Source organism: Prunus mume, linkage group LG2, assembly GCF_029339155.1.
Source record: "Prunus mume cultivar Tortuosa linkage group LG2, ASM2933915v1, whole genome shotgun sequence".
Taxonomy (NCBI): domain Eukaryota; kingdom Viridiplantae; phylum Streptophyta; class Magnoliopsida; order Rosales; family Rosaceae; genus Prunus; species Prunus mume.
The window spans coordinates 30,359,498-30,384,846 of record NC_142699.1 but is presented as its reverse complement, the minus strand read 5'-3'; the positions used below and the strand labels follow the sequence as shown (position 1 = coordinate 30,384,846).

Below are 25,349 nucleotides of genomic sequence, written 5' to 3'. Positions count from 1 at the left end.
CTGCAAAAACAATGTTCTTCATCCTTATATCTGATTGTGGCTTGATCGTTATGTAAAATTGTAAAAACCATGTTGAGGTTCCAACCTGAAAACCTATTGGTAATAATGAGGGAGATGCAACTCCTTATAAGCCCTTGCAAGGTCTCTTAACTTTCCTACGCGGGACTATATCCACACACGAACTACTAAAACAGTTTTCCAATTTTTTGTAGTTGCAGTGGCGTCTCCAGGAACCTCTATGGAGATGAACTCCACTTCTAAGCCGCCATCTCCAGCGATGTTCTTTTTCCTCGGAGGGATAGTCATGCTCATAATTTTGCTAGTTCTGATATTAGTGTTTCGGAAACTGATCAAACCAGAAGAGCTTAAGAAATTGGTAGCACGAGCCAGAAGGCAGCCAGGTTGTGCTACAGATTAATTTCAAAAAATAACAACCAAGATTTTGGTAAGACCTCAATTGTAATATTTTTCTTTCTGTCTTAATGCAGAATCCAAAGATTTGTTCAGTGGGAACCTTCGAACAATAAGCTATTTCGACTTCCGGACATTGAAGATGGCAACCAAGAATTTTCATCCCGGTAATCTCCTTGGAGTAGGTGGATTTGGCCCTGTCTATCGGGTACTATTACTGAATCTATGGCAACCAATGGTGTTAGTTTTTTTTTATTTTTCATTATATATTTTTTTTCCGAACCTGCAAGTTTGAGACAGTCATCCAATCCACAAGTTTCTACATATAACTTCATTAACTCATAAGATTTTTAAAATGTCTCAATAGTGTAGATGCAAGGCTGCTTAACTTTTCAAAATCAAATATTAAGATTCATTTAATACATATGATATGATAAGTTGATATGACAATATACTTGGAAAAATTAAAAATGAAACTTTGGTGCTTTCTGCGCCTTTATATGTTCATCACCATTCTGTTCGGAGTTGGAAGAACACATTCTTGGGATTTTGAGGAACAGATGGGAGTCCTTCATTTCTAAATCTCTTTCTATCTTTTTGTCAGGGAAAACTAGGAGATGGAAGGCTAATTGCTGCTAAGAAATTGTGCCTTGACAAATCTCAACAAGGAGAATCAGAATTTCTTACAGAGGTAAAGTTGATCACTAGCGTTCAGCACAGGAACTTGGTTCGTCTTATCGGATGTTGCTCAGATGGGCCTCAACGGCTGCTTGTGTATGAATACATGAAAAACAGGAGCTTGGACCTCATAGTATATGGTATTACTTCTTGAATACTTTGCATTCTATCCATTTATATATTGGTGGTATCCACTTGCCACTTAACAAAGTTTTTTCCTATCACACAAAAATTTAAAAAGTAAGCGGACAGATGAAAGAAACTAAAATAGTTCTTTTGCTCTTAGCATAGGATGATTCATATGTACGTAAATGTAATTCCTTTGATCTTCATAAATGGAGAAGGAAATTTGTAGGTAATGATTAGCCATCATCAGGGATTCAGGGTCCTCAAAAACTGCATGTAAATGTACAGTCTGCCGCCAAACCTGAATTTCCAACTATGATGAGAAAATGTTAGCTTTTGTTCAGGATGTACCACTCCAATAGTTTCGAGACTCAGTTTTCTGTTTTGTTATCTGATATGATGTTGGAAGGGTTGGAAATTTTTTTGAGGATATATTTTCTGGGAATTCATAATGCCCTATCAGATGGCTGAGTCAAGTGTACGCTATTTTCTTCTTCGAAAGCAATCTCTATTTCTGAACAATCCATCTAAATGTGAAGGTTACTTATTTTTACTAATGAATTGTCAATCATTTTGTTCTGCAAACATGTTTCAAGGGCTGATTTTCTTATCTCATGTCCAAGATCTACTTCCTTCGATCAGCAGATTAACTGAAACTTGACACTTAGACATAGTGCAGTAAATCATTGAACTTTGATGATTGCTTATAACTCTTCTTAATGGAAAACAGGAAAAAGTGATCGGTTCCTGAACTGGAGCACCAGGTTCCAGATAATTGTGGGTATTGCTCGAGGTTTACAGTATCTGCATGAGGATTCTCCCCTAAGAATTATCCACAGAGATATCAAGGCAAGCAACATTCTTCTTGATGAGAAATACCAACCAAAGATTGGAGATTTTGGGCTGGCTAGGTTCTTCCCTGAAGACCAAGCTTATCTCAGTACAACATTTGCTGGAACTTTGTAAGTCCTTCACCAAATATTTTATTCCATAAGGCCCCTTCATGAGTCAGTGATTAGACGGATGTTCTATACATTTGTTCAAGATTTGGTAATGCACATTAGACCTTTTCTCCCATGGGCAAAGGAAGAAAGAAAGAAAAAAGAAAAAGCATAATTCTTCCTTTTGAAAGAAAAATACTGTTATGTACCACAAGAATCACAATCATGAGAAGGTCTTGTATGCCTCTACTGCGCATTATTACCGGAACTGGTTTAGTTCCTTCACTGCTGCTGGTTATAGTTATTTTCACAAACATGCTGCCACCGGTTTTGTTATTTCTCACAACTATAGAGCCAAGGATAAACAGATTAAAGAAAAATTGCTTGCACTTCAGTCATTCATGAGTTCAAAAGTAAATTTCTAGTATTCACCACATGTTTAAGATGTTTTAGAAGATTTTACGTCATCAGAGTAAGTCCATCTGGTGATGATTTTAAGTAGATGTGGAAATTATGCTTTAGATGCATGTTGGAATGACACAATTTGCTTGCAGTCCAGCAACTGGTGGACAAACTTAAAAAAAGGCCTTAAGAATATTCTTCTCTGTTTTTCCTTCTGTTTTTAACTGTCTCTTTTCTGCTTGTGCAGAGGTTATACAGCACCGGAATATGCTATTAGAGGAGAATTGTCCGAAAAGGCGGACATATATAGTTTTGGAGTTCTTGTGCTAGAAATAATTAGCGGAAGAAAAAACACAGATCTCACTTTACCAACAGAAATGCAATACCTCCCTGAATATGTAGGCCTTTTATCCTTCACCAATTATTACTTATACAGCAATTCAATGATTCTTTTAGCATAGTTGGAAGTCTTGCCACTGACCATTTCACTTATTAATTTAGGCATGGAAGTTATTCGAGACGTCAAATGTGATCGAGCTAGTAGATCCAAAATTGCATGAAAATGGATTTGTGGAAAGGGATGTTTTGCAAGCAATCCAAGTTGCCTTCTTATGTCTTCAGCCTCATGCAAATCTGAGACCCCCAATGTCAGAGGTTGTAGCAATGCTAACTTGCAAAGTTGAAATGATTGGAACACCTATGAAACCTGCCTTCTTAGAACGAAGACGCACGAAAGATCAGAACCTTTCTTGGGATGCAATATCTGAGGTCTTCCCTTCTCCGTTTCAGAGTGAATCTACCTCATTACCTAAACCACCAACTTGAGGGCAGTTTCCTGTCTTGCAAGGAAAGTCAAAATGGTATGAGGGCTTCATGCACACTGTAAAACTTGAAATGTAGCTACAAATTATTCTTTTTTTTTTTGTTCTCATCCCTAAGTTTTCACACATACGTCTATTTAATCTTTAATTTTTTAGAAAAATGGGGTTACTTGGTGGTAAATATTTTGTTACTTGCATATGGGAGATTTGAAAGATGTTACATGTTAAGGGGTGAAGATCGAAGAACCACTTTTGAGAAGCTCAGAACAGATGTTTTAGCTTCCTATGTAAGTTGAGTTTTTAACAATCGTTTGAGACATTCTTAGATTCAAGATTCTTCCTAAGCAGGATGGCTTGCAATCTTAGTTTGGAATATCTATTTTGAAAATCATTTAGCAGCTTTCTATTTAAGCTCAATGACTAAATCAATGATTTGTATATAGATAATCTTATGTCTGACTAGGGTTGATTTTGTTGGTGTTGTAAACATCATGGCTAAAAAATCTACAGCATTTTGCCAAAGTTGGTGTTTGAAAATGTAGAGATCCTGGTCTGAGAAATAAAGTTCAGCCCAATTGCAGCTTTCTCTTGTTTCTCGCACCAAATTAGTAATTGGGGGGCGTCCTTTTGGGTGTTTTAAAACTAAGTAAAGCAAATTTATCAAAACTTATTGTCACCTACAGTCTGACATTCGGCAAAAAGACCAACTGTCTGACCAGGCGTCCCTCTCTCTACACACTACTCTACACTAAATTGTAGCCAAACGAAACACAATGCAAAATTCACACTATGCAAAGATGTATATATATTTTATTTATTCAAAAATTACCGTCAATTCATAAATTTCGAACTCAAAGCATCTTTTAATAAAATAAAAATTCAATAATTGATGTGACAAATATTGTTCCGTAGTCCATGAATTCCATCTCTTTTCAGTATAAGCAATATTGGTGGAGGGGATTTGAGCACATGACTTCCGGATGCAGGAGTTATCTGCTTTTAATCACTTGAGTTACAAATTCTTGCAAACTCCGTCTTTTTAAATAGCATTATAGATGACATCTTGACATATAAATCCATTTTGACTCACTTGGATTAAAATTAGTTTTACTGTAGTTAAGTTCATCCATTTGTGTAGGTGACTATGAAAAAAAACAAAGCAAAATCACATTGGACCACAATAACACAATCATAACCAAATCATGTTCTCTCTCTCCCCTTGATTTTAAATAGGTGTTCAACTCCCTTACACGAACCCCAACATCCTCCCCTCTGTCAAACCCAAACCTTGACTTTTCCCACTGCACCATGCGCACCCCCATACCCCACTGCTGTCCCCGCCACTGCTGTGCCTTGTTTAGAGGGATACGACCTAATGTCCCCGCCACTTCTGTGCCTTTTTTAGAGGGATACGACCTAATATAGCCTCACAGAGACAATGAGGGAGGAGGAAGAAAGAGAGAAATTTCACATAAAAAAATTGCAAAACAAAAATGACAAAAGAATAAGACAAACCAAGAGAAGCTGAAGAAAAATCTATATGAGAGGTAAAAGGTAGCTTTGAATTTAATGAAGGCTGGCATGTTGGGCAGCTGATGCAGAGAAATTAATCCTTTTATCACACAAGTTTTTAATTAATGAAGTTTTCCATTTCAGGATTTTTAATTTTTTTTTAATATAATGCTGGCAATGGATCAAAACAAAAGCACTTCTTTTTCCTTAGAACAATATGCAGGAAGCACACCAATATCCTCCTCTTTCCCACATAAAGACATAGAGATCATAATAAACAAAACTCTCAGTTACTTATATCACTAACATTTTAGATAAACAAAATACAAATACAAATTAGAGAGAGAGGCTTCAACATAGAGGAAGCAGTATGCCAATACTCCAGATATGAAGGTATTAACTACTATTACATCAAGGCTGGCTACTTCTTCATCACTTTTTTTACCTGTTATGTAAGGGATTGGGACCAGTGGGAACAACCCTTTTGTTTTCTGAGGTGGTGTTCTTAGAGTTAGAGTGAAAAAAATAATCATAAAACTGGTGCCCCTTTGACTTGCAGTACTGGCTGAAATTTGCTGCTTCTAGCACTCTTCCATTTGATGATGAGCTCTTCATCCTCTTTCCAACATCATCATGATGATGATCATGATCAAAAGTAGTGAAAAAGCTGGACCTTGCAACTGCATTTGATCTAATACAAGCCAAAACCAAGAGGCACAAAAGTGTAATCTCAGCCAATCTCATTGCAACACACTCACTGCGACTAGCTATATATAGCTGTTGAATTCACTGATGAGAAGAAAACTTTGGAACCATATATAAACCAGAGAAACCAAGAAGAGAACAAAGAAAAATATACAAGAAAACCTACAAAGCACATACAAAAGCGACCTTTGGGAGAGGGAGATAGAGAGGCAAAAGGAATGGGGGATTATGGTGATATATATATATATATAATTTTTTTTTTTGAAGAGAAATACAAAGAGAGCTAATGAGAGGGGGATTTTAACAGGACATGCATTTACTAAAGGTATCTCAGGATATACAGTAAAAGACTAGTGATATATCAACATCTCTGTAGCTTTGAAGAACAGAAGAAAGCCTCTCACCAAACCTCATTAAATTCCTTTCTGCAGCATTCAAGTCATTGGCCATCCACTAATTAATAAATTATGACAGAGTTAAACAAAACAGAATTCTTTTTGAACAAGTTCGAAGTTTGAAGTCAAAGGGGCTCTCACATCCCAAATTAAAAGCACAACATTCTTTTGCCTGCCTAGAGCTAAGCTATATATCATACATATTACATACCCTTTTGATTCCTTTCCCCAAGGCATGCAGTCCAAAGCTCTTTTGTGTTTTAGGAGAAACCCTCACCAGTCTCCATTGGACTCTTTCCTCCATGAGAGCTATTAAAGCCCTTGTGTCAAAAGCTGACACCCAGAGCAAAAGGAAAAACTGCAAATTAATGTTTTGTTGGGGACATACAGATGCAGATATTAATTGATATAGGGTGTTGAGATTGTGACTTGTTCTGATCACATTAACTTGTCAAGCACGTCATTTGCTAATTAGGGTTTCGCTTGAATTGATACATGATGAAATTTGTCAGGTTTGTTAGTTGCTATTTGGTTGTCTTTTGGGTGAATGGGGTGAGAAAGAGATACTCAGACAACCAACCTTGTAAACTGCAATGTATTCTACCGGTGCCCTTGCCGGAGTGCCAACAAGACTTAGACACTTGTCACTTCAATTAATCTTTAATTTAGGTTAGGGTTTCGTCATGTCTTATCATTCATTTATTATACTTCTTGTTGACATAATAATAGAATGATATGGGGGACAGTCATCACTAATTATCGCATCATTTGTCAAATGTATGAAACTTACTGTTCATTTGTCAAATGTATGAAGCTTACTGTGTGCGCTGTACAAGGATGATTTAATCCACAGTACACTATTTATCTCAATTTTTTAGTCGTGGAGTGGCGGATCGACAAAATTTGAGTAGAACTTGAGCGTGTGGACTGGCGGATATGGGATATGTGAGCATATCTCGAGCCATGGATTGGCAGAGCAAGGCGATTGAGCCCTTACCTAGATTTGTTGCTTTGTTTGGTCTAATGTATATATTTTTCATGTTTAATGAAATTTCCTTTTTTTCGACCAAAAAATAAAACTTGTGAATTGATTTCAATGTGCAGGAAAAAAGAAAAAAAAAAAAAAATTGATTTACATGTGATTTAATCTTCAAACACAGATAAAAGATCAATATACAACACAACATTTGTTGCCAAGTTTTGTAAAGGAGATGTATATATTCAAAGTCGTTAAATCATTTCCTTACAGGTCATGAACTTAGATTACAATATAAATAAATAAATACACGTATATAACATGAATGAATTGATGTCATACTTTGACAAATCATGATATGTTCATTTTTCAAAGTTGGCTTGGTCCTTCACCATTTGTTTGAACTTAACTTGCTTTATATGAAATTCCCTTGTAGCGAGGAAGTTTGCTAAAGAAAAAGTCTAATTAATTCAACGTTTAAAAAGGAATCAAATTTACACTTCCATACAAACTTCTGCAGTCTCAAATGAAAATATAGGCTCCTCATAAAACCTTTCCAACTTTGAAAGTGTTCGTATATGGCAAGAGTGCTCATATGAAAGTGTTGTACAAAATATGAATGCAAAAGACTAGTTGAAAAGCAAAGAAAGATTTACATTCCACAACCATAAAAAAAGAAAAAGAAAATCAGTGTTGGAATTCTCAAGACCGGGTAGGCACGTGAGAAGAGCACAAAATAATGTTTAATAGAACAATAAAAAAAGAAAAAAAACGAAAATTCCTTTCTCCATTGGGAATTTCACTGCCTCTCTCTCTCCGTCCCTGTTAACTTGCCTGGAAAATTTAATAACAGAAAAACCGATGCAGCCTCCACACTTCACTCACTGTCAAAACCAAATGGTGTGAAATGGCAGTGGCTTCCAATTCCTCAACCCAGAAGAAGCGTTACACTGTCACCGCTCTCGTCTTCATCACCCTCTTTCTCTTCGCCATCCTCCTCTTCAGCAAACGAGCTCTTGAGCCTTCTCTCTCTCTCTACAAAAATCCCTTTCCCCAAATCCCCTCTTCTTCTTCTTCTTCTTCTCGCTTCCAAATTCCAACCTCTCCCTGCCCAACTCCACATCTACAGAAAGAGTAGCAGTGGACCCACCTTCTTCTTCAGGCAGTAATTACCAACTGCCCTTGCTCCATTCTTTCTCTTCACAGCCAGTGGACCCACCAACCCAACAACCCGTTTCATCCAATTCACAAACGGAAGAGCCAACGGAGTTCAATGATGAAACTGAGCAAGACCCAGGTCGTGAAAATGAAAACCCATTTGGTGAAATGGGTGAAACAGAGTGTGATTTGTATCTGGGGACTTGGGTGAAGGATGAGCACTACCCGCTTTATAAACCCAGTTCTTGCCCTTATGTTGATGAAGCTTTTGATTGCCAAAGCAATGGTAGGAGTGACTCTGAGTATCTCAAATGGCGGTGGAAGCCTGAGGGCTGTGATCTTCCAAGGTATCTCTGTCCTGCTTTAGTCGTTATCTTTGTGATTTTGCTCTGGATATTATGCTTTTTTTATTTTGGTCTGCTGTCAATTGTTGAAAATGGATAATAATTTCAATTTAAGAAAGCTTCCACCGATCTGTTTTAGGAAGAACATGTCTACTTGCTGCAATTAAAACATCAAGGTATCTAATTTGAATGCCCACCAAGCTCAATCACAATGTAGGACCCATTATGATGCCAAATGTCTTGCTTTCTAAAGAAATCTTGTTCCTAGAATGAGGTCCAGAAAACTTCTATGGGTAGTGGACAAAGATGATACAGAAAATATGTTTTGTCCCACGAAGAAACCTTAATGAGCAAAGGAATGCTAGACGTTCATCACAAACAGAAACTCTGTTCTGGTTTATGCCATTTCTAAATCCTCTGTTTTTGGATTGTGAAATGGCAACCTCCATTGGCCATGTTATTGGCTGTCAGTACCATTGCCTTGCATCCATTGATATTGTGCTCTATCTGTTTGATCACTATTCCAAAAAATGTGCATACTTGTCTAACAAGCTTGAATTCTATGAGAAATTGAATGAATCAATCACATAGTGGGCAAATGAAATTTCTCAATCAGTGATCTGCAATCTTGAAAAATCAAATTGTCAGAATGCACATCGTAAGAAGTCCCAAGTTTGAGTCCCCATAGAAAAGGATTTAGTAATAAAGAAAGCCCTGCCCAAGCTCATTTCCATCAGAGGTTGGAGCTTTGGCCATTTATTTAATCTAAAGACAGATTAGCTCAGCCCTATCTCAACTTCATGCCTAGAAGGTTTCCTAAATTCACCTTATTCCTGCGCTCATTAACAGCTCAGGCCGATAGTTCTCCATCATGGGGAAGGGCTTGATGCTAGTGATAAAATATGAACTTTGGAATCTCATTTCAGTAAATGTCACAGAGTGAAAATTCATGCACGTATACTAGATTTCTATAGCTCAGTAAGGTACATAGAGTTATATAAATCAAGGGATGTGATGGAAGGTGATCAAGGGCAGCATGTTGAGTTTGGTGCAACGGTGCAATGAACTGAAATTGGAACTGGATCCAGATCTGATTACAGAGGTGATGCCCTTGGATGTGACTGGTGGTTTGACCGAATGAGCGAGGGATGCAATGGGAGGTGATCAGGAGACTACTAACATCTAGGTTGGACTAGTTAACCATGTTTAGGAAATCACCAACTTGCTGAATTACCATTTTTTGAATCACGCTCCACACCAGGGATGATGCACATCTACCCTTACATGGATTTGAATCAGGACTTGAAAAACATCTTTGCAAAATTCAAGGAGACCTATGCCATTATGCCACAGGGCTATCGAGACTATGTCAAACAAATCTAGTTGTTTGTCAGTAGGAAATTGGTAGTGCCTGTATAAAAGGCTGTGGATATGGTTTGAACAAATTGAAAAAGAAAGATGAGTTTCCTTGTTTAGCGTAGAATGCAGTAATAAATTCTGTATACAACATTTTGTTTTTACCAAAGTGCTTCTCCAATTGATTAATGCAAGTCAATTTAATTGGTAAAACAGAGCAAAATCGTTTTGTTTTATGATAAAGAATCATTGAAGTATCTTCCGTTAGTGATAAAGGCCCCAAATGTTAATTAGATCAATCAGAAGTCAAAGAAATAGCTTGAATTGGATGCAAATTAGTAGAACAAAATGGGGGAAAAAGAATGTATATATTGGAAAGCATCTTATAAGATATGGAAAAAAATTGATTGTGCTTCTCGGGAAGAATTTACTTGCTGCAGGAATTTCTAGTGGCAAGGTGTAGGCTTTATAGCCAAAAAGAGTGATTCTTATGATGTGCCACGGAAAATATTGGAAAAGTACATATCAAGGGCAGAAAATTAGACATTACACAATGGGTTGTCTACAGATAGAATTTACAAATTGAACTTTTAGTTGAGTTTTGGGAAATAAATTACAAATGTTTTCTAGAGATATAATGATTGTTCAGTTTGGCTCTTTGAATTCTGCTGCTTTATTTGGTTCTCTGACCATTTTAAAAGAACTTATGCTCTTCCTAGTTCTGATCTGAGAGGTACAGTTTTAGTGAGTTTGAGGTATGCATAGTCCTCAAATTTTATGCTACTAGTTCCACTTCGAGCCTTTTTGCAATTTAACGGCATTTGTGTGTAGCATGCTATCTTTGAAACAATATTGAAGATGATTTCCTAATATATAGTTATTTCAATATTTGAATAATTATCTTGGTCTCCCATTTTACTTTGATTCTATTTGCCTCCTTATTCACGATAGTTTATCAATTTTCTTGGAATACATTTTGTTTCTGCACTCACCGTCACTTGTAGGTTTAATGCAACAGACTTCTTGGTGAGACTACGTGGTAAAAGATTGATGCTGGTAGGAGATTCCATGAACCGGAACCAGTTTGAGTCAATCCTTTGCCTCCTCCGCGAAGGCTTGCATAATAAGAGCAGAATGCATGAAATTCACGGCCACAAAATAACTAAGGGAAGAGGCTACTATGTTTTCAAATTTGAGGTTAGATCGTTGCGATCCTAATTTCTAGTTCATGCACCCATATAGTTTGCGCTTCAGTAAGTTATTTTCTTGATTACATGTCACGTTCTTAAGCTTTGATTGTAAAGTGTAGTTGGCAGCTTCCCCATAGCCCAATTGGTTTTATTTCATGTTAGTTAGAACTTACTTTTCATTATACATACTGAGTCTATGTGTGTTTGGTCATCCCAAATTTACTTCTGCCATATTTGGGTGAAAGCTTACCTTCTGGAACACACTCCGTATTTAGTTTTAGGATTGACATTACAATATTTTGATTTGGGCTGAAACTATCTAAGTTAAATCCAATTTTAACTTACTAGTTATTCAGTACACAGAATTACATCATACTCATTTTAAGTTCAACTTAGTTGTAGGGAGTATAATGGATCAGTTGGTACTGTTACTGATTGTGAGGTTTTCTGAAAATCTTGGACAGGACTATGACTGTACAGTGGAATTTGTGAGGTCACATTTCCTCGTAAAGGAAGGAGTCCGCATTAATGCTCAAGGGAGTTCAAATCCAACTCTTTCGATAGATCAAATTGATAAGACAGCTAAACGTTGGAAAAGAGCTGACATTCTTGTCTTTAATACTGGCCATTGGTGGACTCATGGAAAGACTGCTCGTGGGTATGCTTGCAAGCTTATCTAATATTTACCTAGTATAATGTTATTTTCGTACATTTGTTCTGCAGATTGAAATATTCTTTTCTGGTTCATTCAGTTGTGATAATCACTTTGATTTGTTTTGGGTGTTTATTTATTCTTTTCTTTTCTTTTGGCTGGTAGACAATAAAAGATCATCCATAGAATGCGAATGCTGTCAATATTCAAATTTTGAAAACTGATATAGTATCCTTCGATCTCTTACCAAGAAAAATACTCAATTAGCTTATAGATTGCAACTAACTGGCACCTAGTCTGGTTGATTGGTTTATGATCTCTTCTTTTGGCCATTTTTACTTTCGCAAAATATACCGGAACTCTGTAGAAATATGACAGTTATTTCTTACAGGAAAAACTACTATAAGGAGGGAGATTATATTTATCCAAAGTTTGATGCATCGGAGGCCTATAGAAGGGCTCTGAGGACCTGGGCTACCTGGATTGATCGTAATGTTAATCCATCAAAGCAGTTGATCTTCTATCGTGGGTACTCTTCTGCCCATTTCAGGTATATTCAACTGTTTAATCCTTTCATCTCTCACATTTTTGTTCAGTTCGTATCAGACAAACTAGAAGAGAGAGTTCTGTATATAATTTGCTTTTTGAGTGTTGGGAAACATTCTTTCTCAACATTCAACTTGAAATTACTATAATGAGAAACAGAACAAAATTTTAAGATAATTGAACACTTATTAACAAATTTTTAAGTACTTGAGAGAAGTAGCATATAATTGATTTATTTGTTTATTATGGATAGTGTTTGACTTATCTATAATTTCTGTTCATTCCAAACTCTGGAAAGCAGAGGAGGAGATTGGGATTCAGGTGGATCATGCAATGGGGAAAAAGAACCAGTCTTAAGTGGGGCCATACTTGATAACTATCCTTTGAAAATGAAGATAGTGGATGAAGTAATCAAAGAAATGCGGGTTCCTGTGAAACTTTTGAATGTGACAAGATTGACCAATTTCCGCAAGGATGGCCATCCATCAATCTACGGAAAGAATGCAACTGCTGGCAAAAAAGTTTCCACAAGGAAGCAAGACTGTAGCCATTGGTGCCTTCCTGGGGTCCCTGATGCCTGGAATGAGCTTATCTATGCCACCTTGGTTATTCAGCAGACCAAATCAAAGAGTAAAAATTCATAGCCTTTTCTCAGTTTACCACTGAGCACTTACTAATGACAATATGGACATAAGATATCCGAATTCTCTTTACATGACCAAGAAGCTGTTAAACCCCCTGGCGGAACTCACCCGCACAAAACCGGCTTATAAGAAAAGGGTGTCCGGGTGTTTTTGGATGAGAGATTATGTTAACACTCTGTTGGGCGCTCGGTTTTAGGCCAACCCATGTTTAAGATACGCCTACTCTGCTCTGGCACCATGTTAAGCTTGAAAGAAGTATCATTATCGAAAATCCGCATACAAGGAAAGAGTGCTCATGGTGAGATTGTGCTAACAAAAGCTTGTGATCGTCTTAAGTCGTGCACCTTTTTATTTTCTATTTATTATTTTTTGGCTCACTTTTATTTTTTCGTTTATTTTGGGTCAAAGAATAGATGCCCCATAATGAGTAATTTTGTAATGATTGCCAATGAGTTAAGGTATTTCTAGGTCTTCATTCTTCATTCTGCCGTCTTGTGGTGACTTCTGTTTTTCTTCTTTCTTTGGTAGGCCCCCGGTCATCTCTTAACAAGATTTCCAATGCAACTCTGCATTTGCTTGGACCATCATAAGGAGATTCTTCAACGCTTTGGTCATGTTACCCTCTTTCTTTTTTATTTCTTTTATCAGCTCATAATCTTCCAATTGGAAAAGTCAATCACGTTATTGAAATGATTATTTGCTAGACTTCAGTTCCTCTACTATATACCAAATTACTAGTAGTCACCCAATCACCCCAAATTGAAGCAACGAAAATGAAATGATATCTCCACTCAACATGAAAGCATGATTTAAACTCGAGATCTTTTGTCTCTTGGATAAAAATAAAATAAAATTTAAAAAAAAAACCTTGAGATCCTTTGTAACACTGAGAATTCTTTTTTCCTTTCCTTATAAGGGTAAAATGGTGATTTTTGTTGGGACCTAACTGCTTTTCCAGAAGCTCAAAAATTTTCATTACCCAAAAAAAAAAAGAAAAAAAAAAGGGAAAATAAAATTTAAAAGTGGTAAAAATGGCGTGTGGAGTATAACTCGGTTGAGCTCTTCCATCATCACCCATGTGGGCAGAGATTTGAAACCCCACTAACTAATGAATATTTGTGTATACCCACTCCCCCAATCGCGTATCCTATTTTTTTTAAGGTTTTTTAGGTTTTAGACATAAAAAAAATTTCACTTTTGGAAAAAGCCAAAGCTTTTTTGAAAAAGACAAAAAAACCACTCAACTTTCAAATCAAAGACATGCAAATGTATTGGATTCCTTAGGAAATCTGAAAATAAATAAGGGCATTTTTGTCCATTTTTGCTTCTTTTAAAATTTTTATCTCTCCTTTTGCTTTTTCCAAAATGTCCCTTTTTTTTATTAAAAAAAACAAAGGAAAAATGAAAAAATGAATAAAAAAAAAAGAAGAAAAAAAAAACAGACAACTCAACAAAACCCACCCAAAAAACAAGCGTTCTTTTAGCTGGCTTGGGAAAAATGATTCCCGGATTAGGAAATACCAACCCTTACTTATTAAGCAAGAAAAGTAAAAATCTCCTGGTAGTCCTACTCGAATTAGGAAATACTAAACCTAAACTCTAAGCACCGCCAAAGCTTGTGTATAAATAGAGAATTGGCCATTTGCAAAAATCACAATAAACGCATTCTCTACCTTTTCATTCATCACTGTGAGAAAATATTGCTTTTGAATCAAGTTAGGTTAAATATCAACAGTTGCGCAAAAATGGGTGCACTCAGTGTCCATTCTACTAAGAAGGAATTGGACTTTCTTCAACTGAGGCAGCAACTCAAACAATGCATCAGAAACAATCATGCCAAGGAGGTGGCGTATGTTTGTGACGGCTCGATTGATAAGAAGAACAAGTTGCCTTGTGACAACTTCGGATCCTTCTTTGGCCCCTCGCAGCATTCCATTGCACAAAGACTGATCGAAGAAAGCAAATCTTTAATGCCGGAGTTAAAGGTTTTGGCATCCAGGGTTCTTAAAAATTCCCAAGACAAGGGTAAAAAGAGCCTCAAGATTCCTGCCTCGGCCACAACAAAATCTCGTTCGACGGATTTGAAACTCAAGTGTAAAAGCATCAAAGAGTCCCGGGATTACTCGTTTTTGTTCTCAGACAATGCCGAAGTTGCGAAAGCTTCAAAAGAAGAGCCTGCACTTGGTAAACATTCTGCCTCAAAGCCGAGTGAAGAAAGAAACCCGGGTTCGGGTTTCGGGATACAAAGAAGTTCTGGGACTGGGAGAGATTTGAAGACTGTAAGAAAGCAAAATCTGGAAGAGAAAGAGAGAGTAGTTCATAGGAAGAGACATCCGATGCCAAAGAAGCATTCTTGTGTGATGAAGGAGAAAGAGAGACGTCGTAAGCGCTTTAGGGAGAAGGAGGAGGAGGATGATGATTTTGTGATGGTGTCCACCTTTGATGACATTCTAAGAGAAGAGAGGAGAAGTGAAAAAATTGCCAGAAAGGAGGATGAAAAAGAGCGGCTATTGATTCAGCAAGAAGAGAAGCAAGCTAGGTTGAGAAAAGCAAAGAAGCTGAGAGCATCCAAAATCTGATGTTGAATTTGGTTAAGATTTTTCTGGTTTAATTGTTTGTTATGTAATTAAATTGTCTAGTTGATAAATAAAAGTACATTTTTTTTTTCACATGTGAATTTGTGTTTTTGAAATAAATAAGATGCATTTTATGAATTTCAAATACTTAAAAAAAAATTAAAAAAGAAATTGAATTAATGTGGCTGGCATATGTAGTTAGACATGAGCTATACATATGATAATTAAGAGAGCCCAGTGGGTTTATACTTATCTATTCAATATAATGTCTACAATTCTCTTCAGGGAACCTCGACGATACGGGAAAAATTTTATTAATCATCAAAATGAAAATGGGGGACGTAAAGCCTACAATTCTTAGAGAGTGTAAACTTGCAGTTTTTAATTTTTTTTAATTTTTAATTTTGAAAAAAATTATTTTAGTATATAAATTAAAATTTCTTAAAAGAAAAAATAAATAAATAAATAAATATATATTTTCCATACATGACTTCAAGCTTTATACATAGAAAACCAACGAGTCCCACATGCCATGTCAGCATAATTCATCACTCTCTTTAGCTGTTTATTTTGTCTAGTTAATATAAATGTTTCTGCCACTTATTTTGCACATGGCACTATACCAAATTACCAATCACCCATTCAACCATTCTTTTTCCTTTTCCTATTAAGGACAAAATGGAGAATTTAATTGGGACCTCCTTAAATTCTCCATTTTGCCCCTACAAAGTTTGATTACTAAAACTTGAAAAAATGGAAACCCAAAAAAAGAGGCGTAGCTGGCTCGCAAATATATATATATATATATAAATCTCCTAGTCCTACTCGGATTTGGAAACACTAACCGACAAAGCTCATGTATAAATAGAGAATTGGCCCCTTTGCATATCACAGTAAACACACTCTCTTCCTTTCATCATCATCATCACCGTGAGAAAATCAAAACAGTGATTTTGAAACCAAGTTAGGGTTTGAATATTGTAGAGATGGGGGCGCGATTGATCTTCCATTCTTCTACGAAGAAGGAATTGGACTTTCTTCAACTAAGGCAGCAACTCAAACAACGCATCAGAAACAATCATGCCAAGGAGGTGGCGGTGTCTGTTCGTGACGGCTCGACTCATGAGAAGAACAAGATGCCTTGTGACAACTTCGGATCGTTCTTTGGCCCCTCGCAACATGCCATTGCTCAGAGAGTGATTCAAGAAAGCAAAGCTTTAATGCCGGAGTTAAAGGTTTTGGCATCTAGGGTTTTCAGAAATTCCCAAGACCAGGGTAAAAAGAGCCTCAAGATTCCTGTCGATTTGAAACTCAAGTGTAAAAGCATAAAAGAGTCCCGGGATTACTCCTTTTTGTTCTCAGACGATGCCGAAATTCCGAAATCTTCAAAAGGAGAACCTGCACTCGGTAAAGATTCTGCCCCAAAGCAGCCAAATGAAGAAAGAGATCAGGGTTTCAGCGGGATACGAAGAGGTTCTGGGAGAGATTTGAAGACTGTAAGAAACCAAAATCCGGAAGAGAAAGAGAGGCCAAAGAAGCCTTCTTGTGTGATGAAGGAGAAGGAGAGACATCGTAAGCGCTTTAGGGTGGAGGAGGATGAGGACGATGATAGTGTGATGGTGTCCACCTTTGATGACATTCTAAGAGAAGAGAGGCAAAGTGAAAGAATTGGCAGGAAGGAGGATGAAAAAGAGCGGCTATTGATTCAGCAAGAAGAGAAGCAAGCTAGGTTGAGAAAAGCGAAGAAGCTGAGAGCATCCAAAAACTGATGTTGCATTTTTGGTGCTTTGATTGTCAATGTAATTAAATTGTCTGGTTGATGAATAAAAGAGTATTCAATTTTATTTTTAAAATTAATTGGATGAATTACAAATACTTAACCCAAAAAAAAAAGAGCCTTGAAGACTGGATATATAGAGTTGGGTTTGGTAACCACCCTTACATATGTAGTTTAATTAGCATAAAACCCAGATCATGGTGATTAGGAGGCTCCTTATTCATTTAATCTGGTAATTAGGAGGCTTGCCAACTATTTTGGCTATGTCTACAGTCAAATAATTTTGAAGAAAATGAAGGGCTCTATAACTTTTCTTTTTCGTCAATTATTTCACTTCTTACTGCACAAATTAATGATTTTTCTGTTCATTAGACATGCCGTAAAGCCTACAATTCACATAGATTTCTATTTAAGTTGCAGTTTTTTTTTTTCAAGGACAACGATCCAACCTTGAATTGAATGCCCGATTATTATTCACATATACTTTTAATTACTGTTTCACCCCTTAAAAAGATAGTTTCGAATTCCATCTTACTCTTCAAAATTCAATTTAACTCTTTTTTATCTTTCATAAACTCACTTTTTGCATCTCACGCTCACTATATCGTCACGTTGTCCCTCGCTATAAACTCAATTTTGTAAGACCTCTTTGATTTTTTTTCTTTTCTTAGAATTGATAAAATAGCCCTAGCCTTTATATTTTTTTAACATAAAAGTTTATATTGATATAATTTATTTATAAAATTGTTGACTTCTTCTTTGTTGCTGTTTTTAGTCTGTTTTCACTTTGAGTAATTTTCTCAAATTATGGTTGGGAAATATAAATGCTTTCGCTACTTAGTTTGCACATCCAAAAGAGGTGGTGGGGTTACTGTAATACAACTGTTACATTGAAGACTTCAAGTTGGGTTTGACACATACAATAAGTACCTTAAGTGAGATGCAAAAGTAATTATTATCTTGTGAATTTTTTATTTATCATGATGTGCAATTTGTTTTTGTTTGCTGTGTGATGTTTGAGGTGCACTTTCCATGTCAAATACGTGGTGTCAATGATAATTATATACACAATTGTAACAAGGTGAGATAGAGTTATTCAGTAATTTAGTGATATTTTTTTTTAAAATATAAGCGATATTGGAAGAGGGGAAATCGAACCCAGTGATACAATTATTGATTTTTTAAAGATGCATCTATACTATAGGTTAGTATATAGTGTAGGATAATCCATCATTGCATTTGAGAGTTTAATTTCTTGATGTGGTTATCTCCATCACAATATTCTTTTCATTATTTAAACTTATTAAGAATCGAATTAATGTTTTCAGATAATATAAAAAAAGAATCTAAGTAAAGTTTCTATACTGTTTGTTTAGGAAGTCTTGAGTATTAAATTAACCCACCGTTACTTTTCCAAATTATATATTTTTTTTCCACTTTATCATAATAAAGTACAGGATAAATAGAATGCAATGGGAGTTACGGGTCGTTGATAGTTTGTGAATTGTTTTCCTCATGAGCACCAAGTAATCAAATTTGGTAAAGTTCCATAAAAAAATAACGACTGCACCAGTAACTCCAGACAACTCTTGACTCATCATCTTGGTTAATATTCAACGGAAAATATTTGATTCCTTACCCTTACTCGAAAGAAGTCATTCCTCCACCAACGGGGTCTGATTCAATGGAAAATGGCCTTGATTTGCAGACCAGTGGTCTCAAACTCAAACGCTCATGACACCTTGATAGTGTGTGTGAGAAAACCCTCCCTCTCCTAATATCGGTTGTATTATTAAAAAAAAGAGCTAATTTCCCACTCATCTTTTGTCCACTTACACGCCTTTTTTGTTATAGTAAAAAGTACTTAAAAACAAATAAAAGTGTAAGTGGACAAAATGGAAGTGAGAAAATCATATCACTTAAAAAAAAGGCATTCCTCCTTACTTTACTAAAAAATCGTAGTTCGATGTGTGCAGATTTTATGTATCACTGAGTTCTTGAGGAATATATAAGGGACATTTTGGAAAAAGCAAAAGGAGAGAGAAAAATTTTAAAAGAAGTAAAAATGGACAAAAATGCCTTATTTATTTTTAGATTTCTAAGGAATCCAATACATTTGCATGTCTTTGATTTGAAAGTTGAGTGGTTTTTTTGTCTTTTTGAAAAAGCTTTCTTTTTCCAAAAGTGAAATTTTTTTTATGTCTAAAACCTAAAAAACCTAATATTTTAATAACATGTGAATGCATAGTTTGGTCATAATGGAGGTCAGATACAAATCATAACAATGTGAATTGAAAAATTAAATACCATATATAACAAAAAAGAAGATTGATTGAAAGAGACATATCCTCATTTCCTAGAATGATTAGAGAACAGAAAAAACATGCCAAAAGAATATCAATACCAAGATCCTATACCTTACAATTGTGCTTGTGAGGGAGTTGATATGGTAAAAAAAAAAGGGTGCATGCAAATCAAATACATCCTTGTAAAGGAAATTATAATATAACATTAAACCTTTTTCTAGCTACCCTATTTTTTAATTAGCAGAACACACATGTATTCAATTTAGTCATGTGGGTAGTTGTTGATTGATCAACATGATCAATGCTTTTGTTGCTTAGTTGAGCACTTGTATATAAAGTTATGGTTATGGCTATGAAGCTATAGCCTCCAAATCTCTCTAGTTAATTTGTACCGTCAAAGCCGCCCTGCAATTTATTACTCTTCCGGACCACATTGAGATCTTCTGTGTTCTTTGCAGCTGCTTGGTCATGGTGATGAGCTTTTACCATCCTCTCACAAGATGGACACATTGAAAGCATTGTAGCCTTTGGGATTTGAATGTACAATGGCGATGCCCCATTCTTGTTGAACGATTTTAGCTCCTGCAATTCTTTCTTCAACCTACGATTCTCATCGCCAAGACTTTCGCAGCGTTTCTTCCAGAACTCGCAGTCTACTTCTGTTTGCTTCAACTTTGTCCTGCAATATATGGATATTCGTTCGTTTAATTTGTTGGGTCTATAGACAATATATATAACATGTGAGACTGTTTGACAAGAGAGCGTTTTGCTCAGACGAGTCACCTTGCTCTTCTGTTCTGAAACCAAACTTCGACTTGTCTTTGCTTCAGATTCAATTGCTCAGCAAGTGACTGTTTCCGGGCCTACATAATTTAGTCCCAATATTAATTAAAAACTAAAATGTTAAACAAATAAATAAGGAACTAATATATATATATATATATATATATATATGTAGTAGTTCTTGACAATCTCTAGTTAATTAGAGGTTAAGCTAAATCAAGAGAAAGCCTAAATCTCAGCTGAAATGAAAGATGTGTACCGGATTAAGGGTGCTATGGCGGGTGAAGCTTTCTTCCAGCAAGGTGGATTGCTCTTTTGTGAGCCTCAGTTTCTTTCTCACACCATTTTTGTTGTTCATGATAATACTCTTGTTATTTGTACCAATACTTCTCTCACTTTCTTCATCTTCATCCATTGCCCTCAAACTCGATCGATTTTCCATGCGATCACCCAAGCTAGCAACCTGCTGTTTTGGGCAAAGCGCAAATGAGAGGTCTAAGCAAACCAAAGGATTTTCCTTCTTCCTCATCTCTTGCCTTGAAGCATATTCACCCACACCAAGTCCAAGAGCTAGCTTTGTGTTGCATGCTTCCTCATCACCACCCATGTTTCAGAATTTTGAGAGAGAGAGAGAGAGAGAGAGAGAGAGAGATGAATATAATTGTGAAATGGGAAAGAGGGGATTTGAAAGAGATTTTATTGTGGGAGTTGAATTTCAATCAGTTATTAGTCATAATATTTTTGATTGAGGAATTACACCAAATGACCCGTTTTAATGTCCAATGAAAAGTAGAGTATATTAATATTATTATGATAGAATAAAGGAATGCGTTAAAATTTTGACTCCTTTTAGGAAACCAGAAACCTCCTTCAAATTTCAATGCCACATGTTGTTTTGACTTCAGGACTTCCATGGGGTAATGATCACCGGGACTTTTCTTTCTCTTCCACAAAGTTGACTTCTCATAACAACAATTTGTAGTCTTTTCTTGGTCCAACTTCTTGTTCTAAATACTAATGTCCACTCACAAATTAAAAAAATTAAAAAAATAACGCATATCCAATAATTTGCAGAATTTCGGTTCCCCCACCAAACACATTGAGAGATTCAGACGTTTAGAAACACTAAAAAGTGCAAGTGCCATTCCTCCAACTTGGGTCAATCTTTTAGAAACCCCCTTCAACCTTACCCACCATTATTATATTCTATTTTTTAATCAATAAACATCACAAAGAAGATCCTTGATCTTATAAATCACAATGTAACATACACGTATAGCTGAAGAATCATGACCGCGTTTAGCCATAATATCTATCACTTAAATATTTAATAGACACGTTGTATCGTAATTAAAAATCTTCTAATTTTGTGAACTAAGTTGTGTTTTTCTACAGTTTAGATGACCATAAGCTTCATATATAGGTTGGCATATTGTAAGAATGACCAAAAAGGTTTGGCATATTGTAAGAATGATCTTTGAACTGTAACTTATAGGATTTGACGATAAATCTAAATCAAGATCGTTAAACTACATTGCATGTGGCTGGGTGGGAGGAGGACATCGCACATTTCTTGAAGTGCGAATATCGTCATGATGACCTACGTATCACCTTGACTAAAAGTTAGTCAAACAGAAAACCGTCTAGTATAGTTATCAAATAATAAATAAACTGATCAATTTGCTTGATTAAGCTAACATAATGATGATGATGAAGATGATGAAAATAAAATATTTGCTAATCGATTTTCAATTAGTTGTTTTTTAGCGGATATGGTTCTGATTAAAGAGGGATGGGAACAAAATAGACAATAATCTGGACAAAAGAAAAGGGATAAATATATATATATATATAGAGAAATTCTCTTATGTGGATGTCCGCACGTTATTATTGTGCGGCCGCCATGTATTTTTTATTATCCCTCCCTGCTTTCTTCTTTGTTTGTAATGACATCTGCATAATAATAACATGCGGACATTCGAATGAGAGAATAACTGCGGAAAACTTTTGTAGGACCCACTCCTTATTGTATTTTACTAATCCAAACTGTCTATTTTGTAGATACTCATTCAAAGATCATCTCTACCAAAAAATCACTTGAATCTGATATCATTTAACCATTTCATTGAATTATTGAAATTTTAGTACTTTCTTGAAGCACCGTATTCGTTGAAAAAAAAATTGATTGAGTACCCTAAAGGGTATCCCTTAAATAAAATTATTTGAGGGATCCCTTAATAGAAGGGGACTATGTATATATAGTTTGTAATTTATATATACATAAATCTTTGACATAATTGGTCATTCTATTTCTATCAGAAAAGTGCGGCATTAATGTCATAAATAACTGGAACGGCTCTACGCAGCAGCATGTTTTCATATTAGGGATGCGCCCGTCAGCCTAACTTTTAAGTTAATAGGGAGGGAGGCTATGTACTAAAGTAAGGGTTGCTCATTAAGTGATTGTGATAAGTATACTTGATCCTGCTGAGTCATTCAACATTGTGGTCATCAAAAGAAGGTGCTTAGTGAGCTAATCATGGGTTAATTGGGCTGCTTACTCATTTGTTGAGGTGCGATTTCGTTAATCAGTTGGTTACTTAACTAACACATTGTTGTTAGGGTTCTTTAGTTAGGAAACTTAGTCAGGAAGTGATGTTCTTCTTAGAATAAAGTTCATTTTCTCTGTATAAAACAAGGGGTTCTAACATTGGTATCAAATGAGTGCCCTAGCTTGCCTTCTTGTGTATGATTTGTCAATACGTCATGGAAGCTACTTTTTCGATTACAAGCTTTCTTTGGATCTGAAGCATGATCAGCTATGCACGGCGGTTGTCCATCACGATGACTTCTTGTTGCCTAATAATAATGACATTGATGAAATTCCAAATCTGTGTAAACTCAACTTTTCAAAATTGTCAACCTACTTGTGATTTTATTTTTCTTTCATAAAAAGGCTCCAAAACTTATAAATACAAATCAGAATTATATATTATCATGACCACACATGATAGAGCTTGTCAACCTACTATCGCAATTGAAAATGTATCGTAACGTTAAAAATGTATTGTACACGTATACGAACACGAGGGTTATAAGAAAATTGCAGTGCTTCATAGTTCAAAAATATTGCAACTGAATCAATATCATCATCACAATATGTGTAAGCAATTAGGATTTTTGTCGTTGACAATCCATATATATGCGTTTCTAGCTAACTATTGATTGTGTGGTATTACTCTCTACTATGTCCGATTAAGTTTTCAATATGTATTTCTAATTAGCTATCGGTCGAGTGGTTCTATACTTTGGATGTTGAAATTAATATCTATAAATCGTATAGCCGCGCGGCTATACTCGTTTTAAATTAAAAATAGTACGGCCGAGCGGCCATACTCGGTTTTTTTTATTTTAAAAAAAGCACAGCCGCTTGGCGTTACTTGTTTGGCACGTGGCGCCTAGGAGCTGGGGCGGGTCCTTTTTTTAAATAAATATATAGTATAGCCGGTCGGCTGTTCTTTAAAATTAGTAGAGCCATGCGGCTATAATGATTTTGACACGTGGCACCTATTCGCTATCTCTTTTGTTTTCATAAATAGTATTGCCGCACGGCTATACTAGTTTTGCCTCATCTTAAAAAAGGATAGCCGTGCGGCTATACTATTGTTTAAAAAAAAAAAAAATTTAAAACGGGCAAATTTCGCCGCCATATACCTGTGGCGACGAACCTTCATCGGGAAGTTTTTTTTTAAAAAATTAAAAATTTTGAATATATAATATTTATTTTTGTGTTTTTGGCCAACTTCTTAATTTAATATATATAATTAAGTAAGAGTGGTGATTTCCCCACTCCTTTTTCTCCTATTTTATCCACTTACACTCATTTTTTATAACTAAAAAAGGAGTGTAAGTGGATAAAATAGGAGTGGGGAAATCATTGCCCTTAAGTAATATCTTAGCCTTTTTGAATTACTTTAATTAGTAATTATGTTTTAATTATTATTTCTTTGGTGAATATTTAAATATGTTAAAGATAATTAAATTTCTCCAGAGCCCAAGAGCCATGCGGCTTTTCTCATCATATATATAGTGGGATCCATTTTTTCTCTGATTTTCGTTTATCGATAAAAGTTGTTTAGAGCATTGTCCATTACTATTAGGAATGTGCTTTTAAAACAAATCACTATCATATTATGGAATTTGATGAGGGAGAAAGGTCGTATCTGCATTTTTAATTTGTAGAAAAATTCTACTGCAGCTAGGGTTTGTATATATATATGCTTTACGAACACTTCTTTAAACCATGATCTCCTCCTAAACGAGATCACTCATTTTCCCAAACAATCTTCTGTAATTTGATTTAGTTTGCTAGTTTGACTTTGGGTATTTATATTGCATTAAATTATTTCCTTATTAGCTGCTGTAAACTGTGTATCTATGTAAAGGCTTATTACTAAAGTTTATGCTGAAAATGTATTTCATTCTTAATTATTACATTTTATATTTAAAAAATTATTCACGATTGACTACTTTGCACAGCTTGAAGATCATGTTAGATAATCAGGCCAGCTTCTTATTATTATAACTTGAGCTGTGTTATAAAAATAAAATAATACGTACCACTGAATATTATGAGTAGAATTGTATTTGCTGTTGTGATGTTTACATTGACAGAATTTCCTCTCAGATAGAACTCATTCTCTCTTCTTTCCTCTCACTCTTCCTTTCTTCTCTTCCTTTCTTTCCTATCTTCTCTATTGGTGTGTTCTACAATTGAATGAGCAAGCCTATTTATAGGCAAATTGGATGGCTTCATTATCCAACATCATCATCAAACTTTTGACTATTATTTCCTTCTTTTCTTTATGTGGGCTTCACAACTTTCTTTATAACAAGCGGGACTTTTAGCTTTTTTCAAACGCAACTTGTAGATGAAACGAGTCAAATGAACTTAAAGTTCGATAAATAAGTTTGAACGCAATGACATTTGACTTTTTTTCTTTTTTCTTTTTCTTCTTTCTACCAAAGTTAAGAAGTAGAAGGGGATTTT

The 25,349-nt window shown here is 35.5% G+C and overlaps 4 protein-coding genes across 4 annotated transcripts; 3 read left to right on the top strand and 1 right to left on the bottom strand.

Moving 5' to 3' along the window:
* Window positions 1-181: 181 nt before the first annotated feature.
* On the top strand, window positions 182-3,761 carry LOC103323679 (putative LRR receptor-like serine/threonine-protein kinase At1g56140). Its single transcript, XM_008225689.2, has 6 exons — window positions 182-401; window positions 489-619; window positions 1,016-1,229; window positions 1,946-2,177; window positions 2,806-2,956; window positions 3,060-3,761. The coding sequence occupies exons 1-6, from the start codon at window positions 239-241 to the stop codon at window positions 3,381-3,383; spliced, it is 1,215 nt and encodes a 404-aa protein (XP_008223911.2). The 5' UTR covers window positions 182-238; the 3' UTR covers window positions 3,384-3,761.
* A 3,986-nt stretch (window positions 3,762-7,747) lies between these two features.
* TBL5 (TRICHOME BIREFRINGENCE-LIKE 5) lies at window positions 7,748-13,339 on the top strand. The gene is given in 6 exon segments (XM_008225603.2): window positions 7,748-8,048; window positions 8,051-8,472; window positions 10,830-11,022; window positions 11,480-11,673; window positions 12,059-12,217; window positions 12,515-13,339. Coding segments are annotated over 6 exon segments (1,485 nt in total). The 5' UTR covers window positions 7,748-7,874; the 3' UTR covers window positions 12,858-13,339.
* Window positions 13,340-14,539: 1,200 nt separating this feature from the next.
* LOC107880371 (uncharacterized) lies at window positions 14,540-15,496 on the top strand. Its single transcript, XM_016791677.2, has one exon. It carries the CDS (start codon window positions 14,603-14,605, stop codon window positions 15,434-15,436), a length of 834 nt encoding a protein of 277 aa, XP_016647163.2. The 5' UTR covers window positions 14,540-14,602; the 3' UTR covers window positions 15,437-15,496.
* A 4,152-nt stretch (window positions 15,497-19,648) lies between these two features.
* Window positions 19,649-20,943, bottom strand: LOC103323601 (homeobox-leucine zipper protein HAT22-like). Its single transcript, XM_008225602.2, has 3 exons — window positions 20,559-20,943; window positions 20,300-20,379; window positions 19,649-20,195 (listed from the first exon to the last, which is right to left on the bottom strand). The coding sequence occupies exons 1-3, from the start codon at window positions 20,904-20,906 to the stop codon at window positions 19,898-19,900; spliced, it is 726 nt and encodes a 241-aa protein (XP_008223824.2). The 5' UTR covers window positions 20,907-20,943; the 3' UTR covers window positions 19,649-19,897.
* Window positions 20,944-25,349: the final 4,406 nt, after the last annotated feature.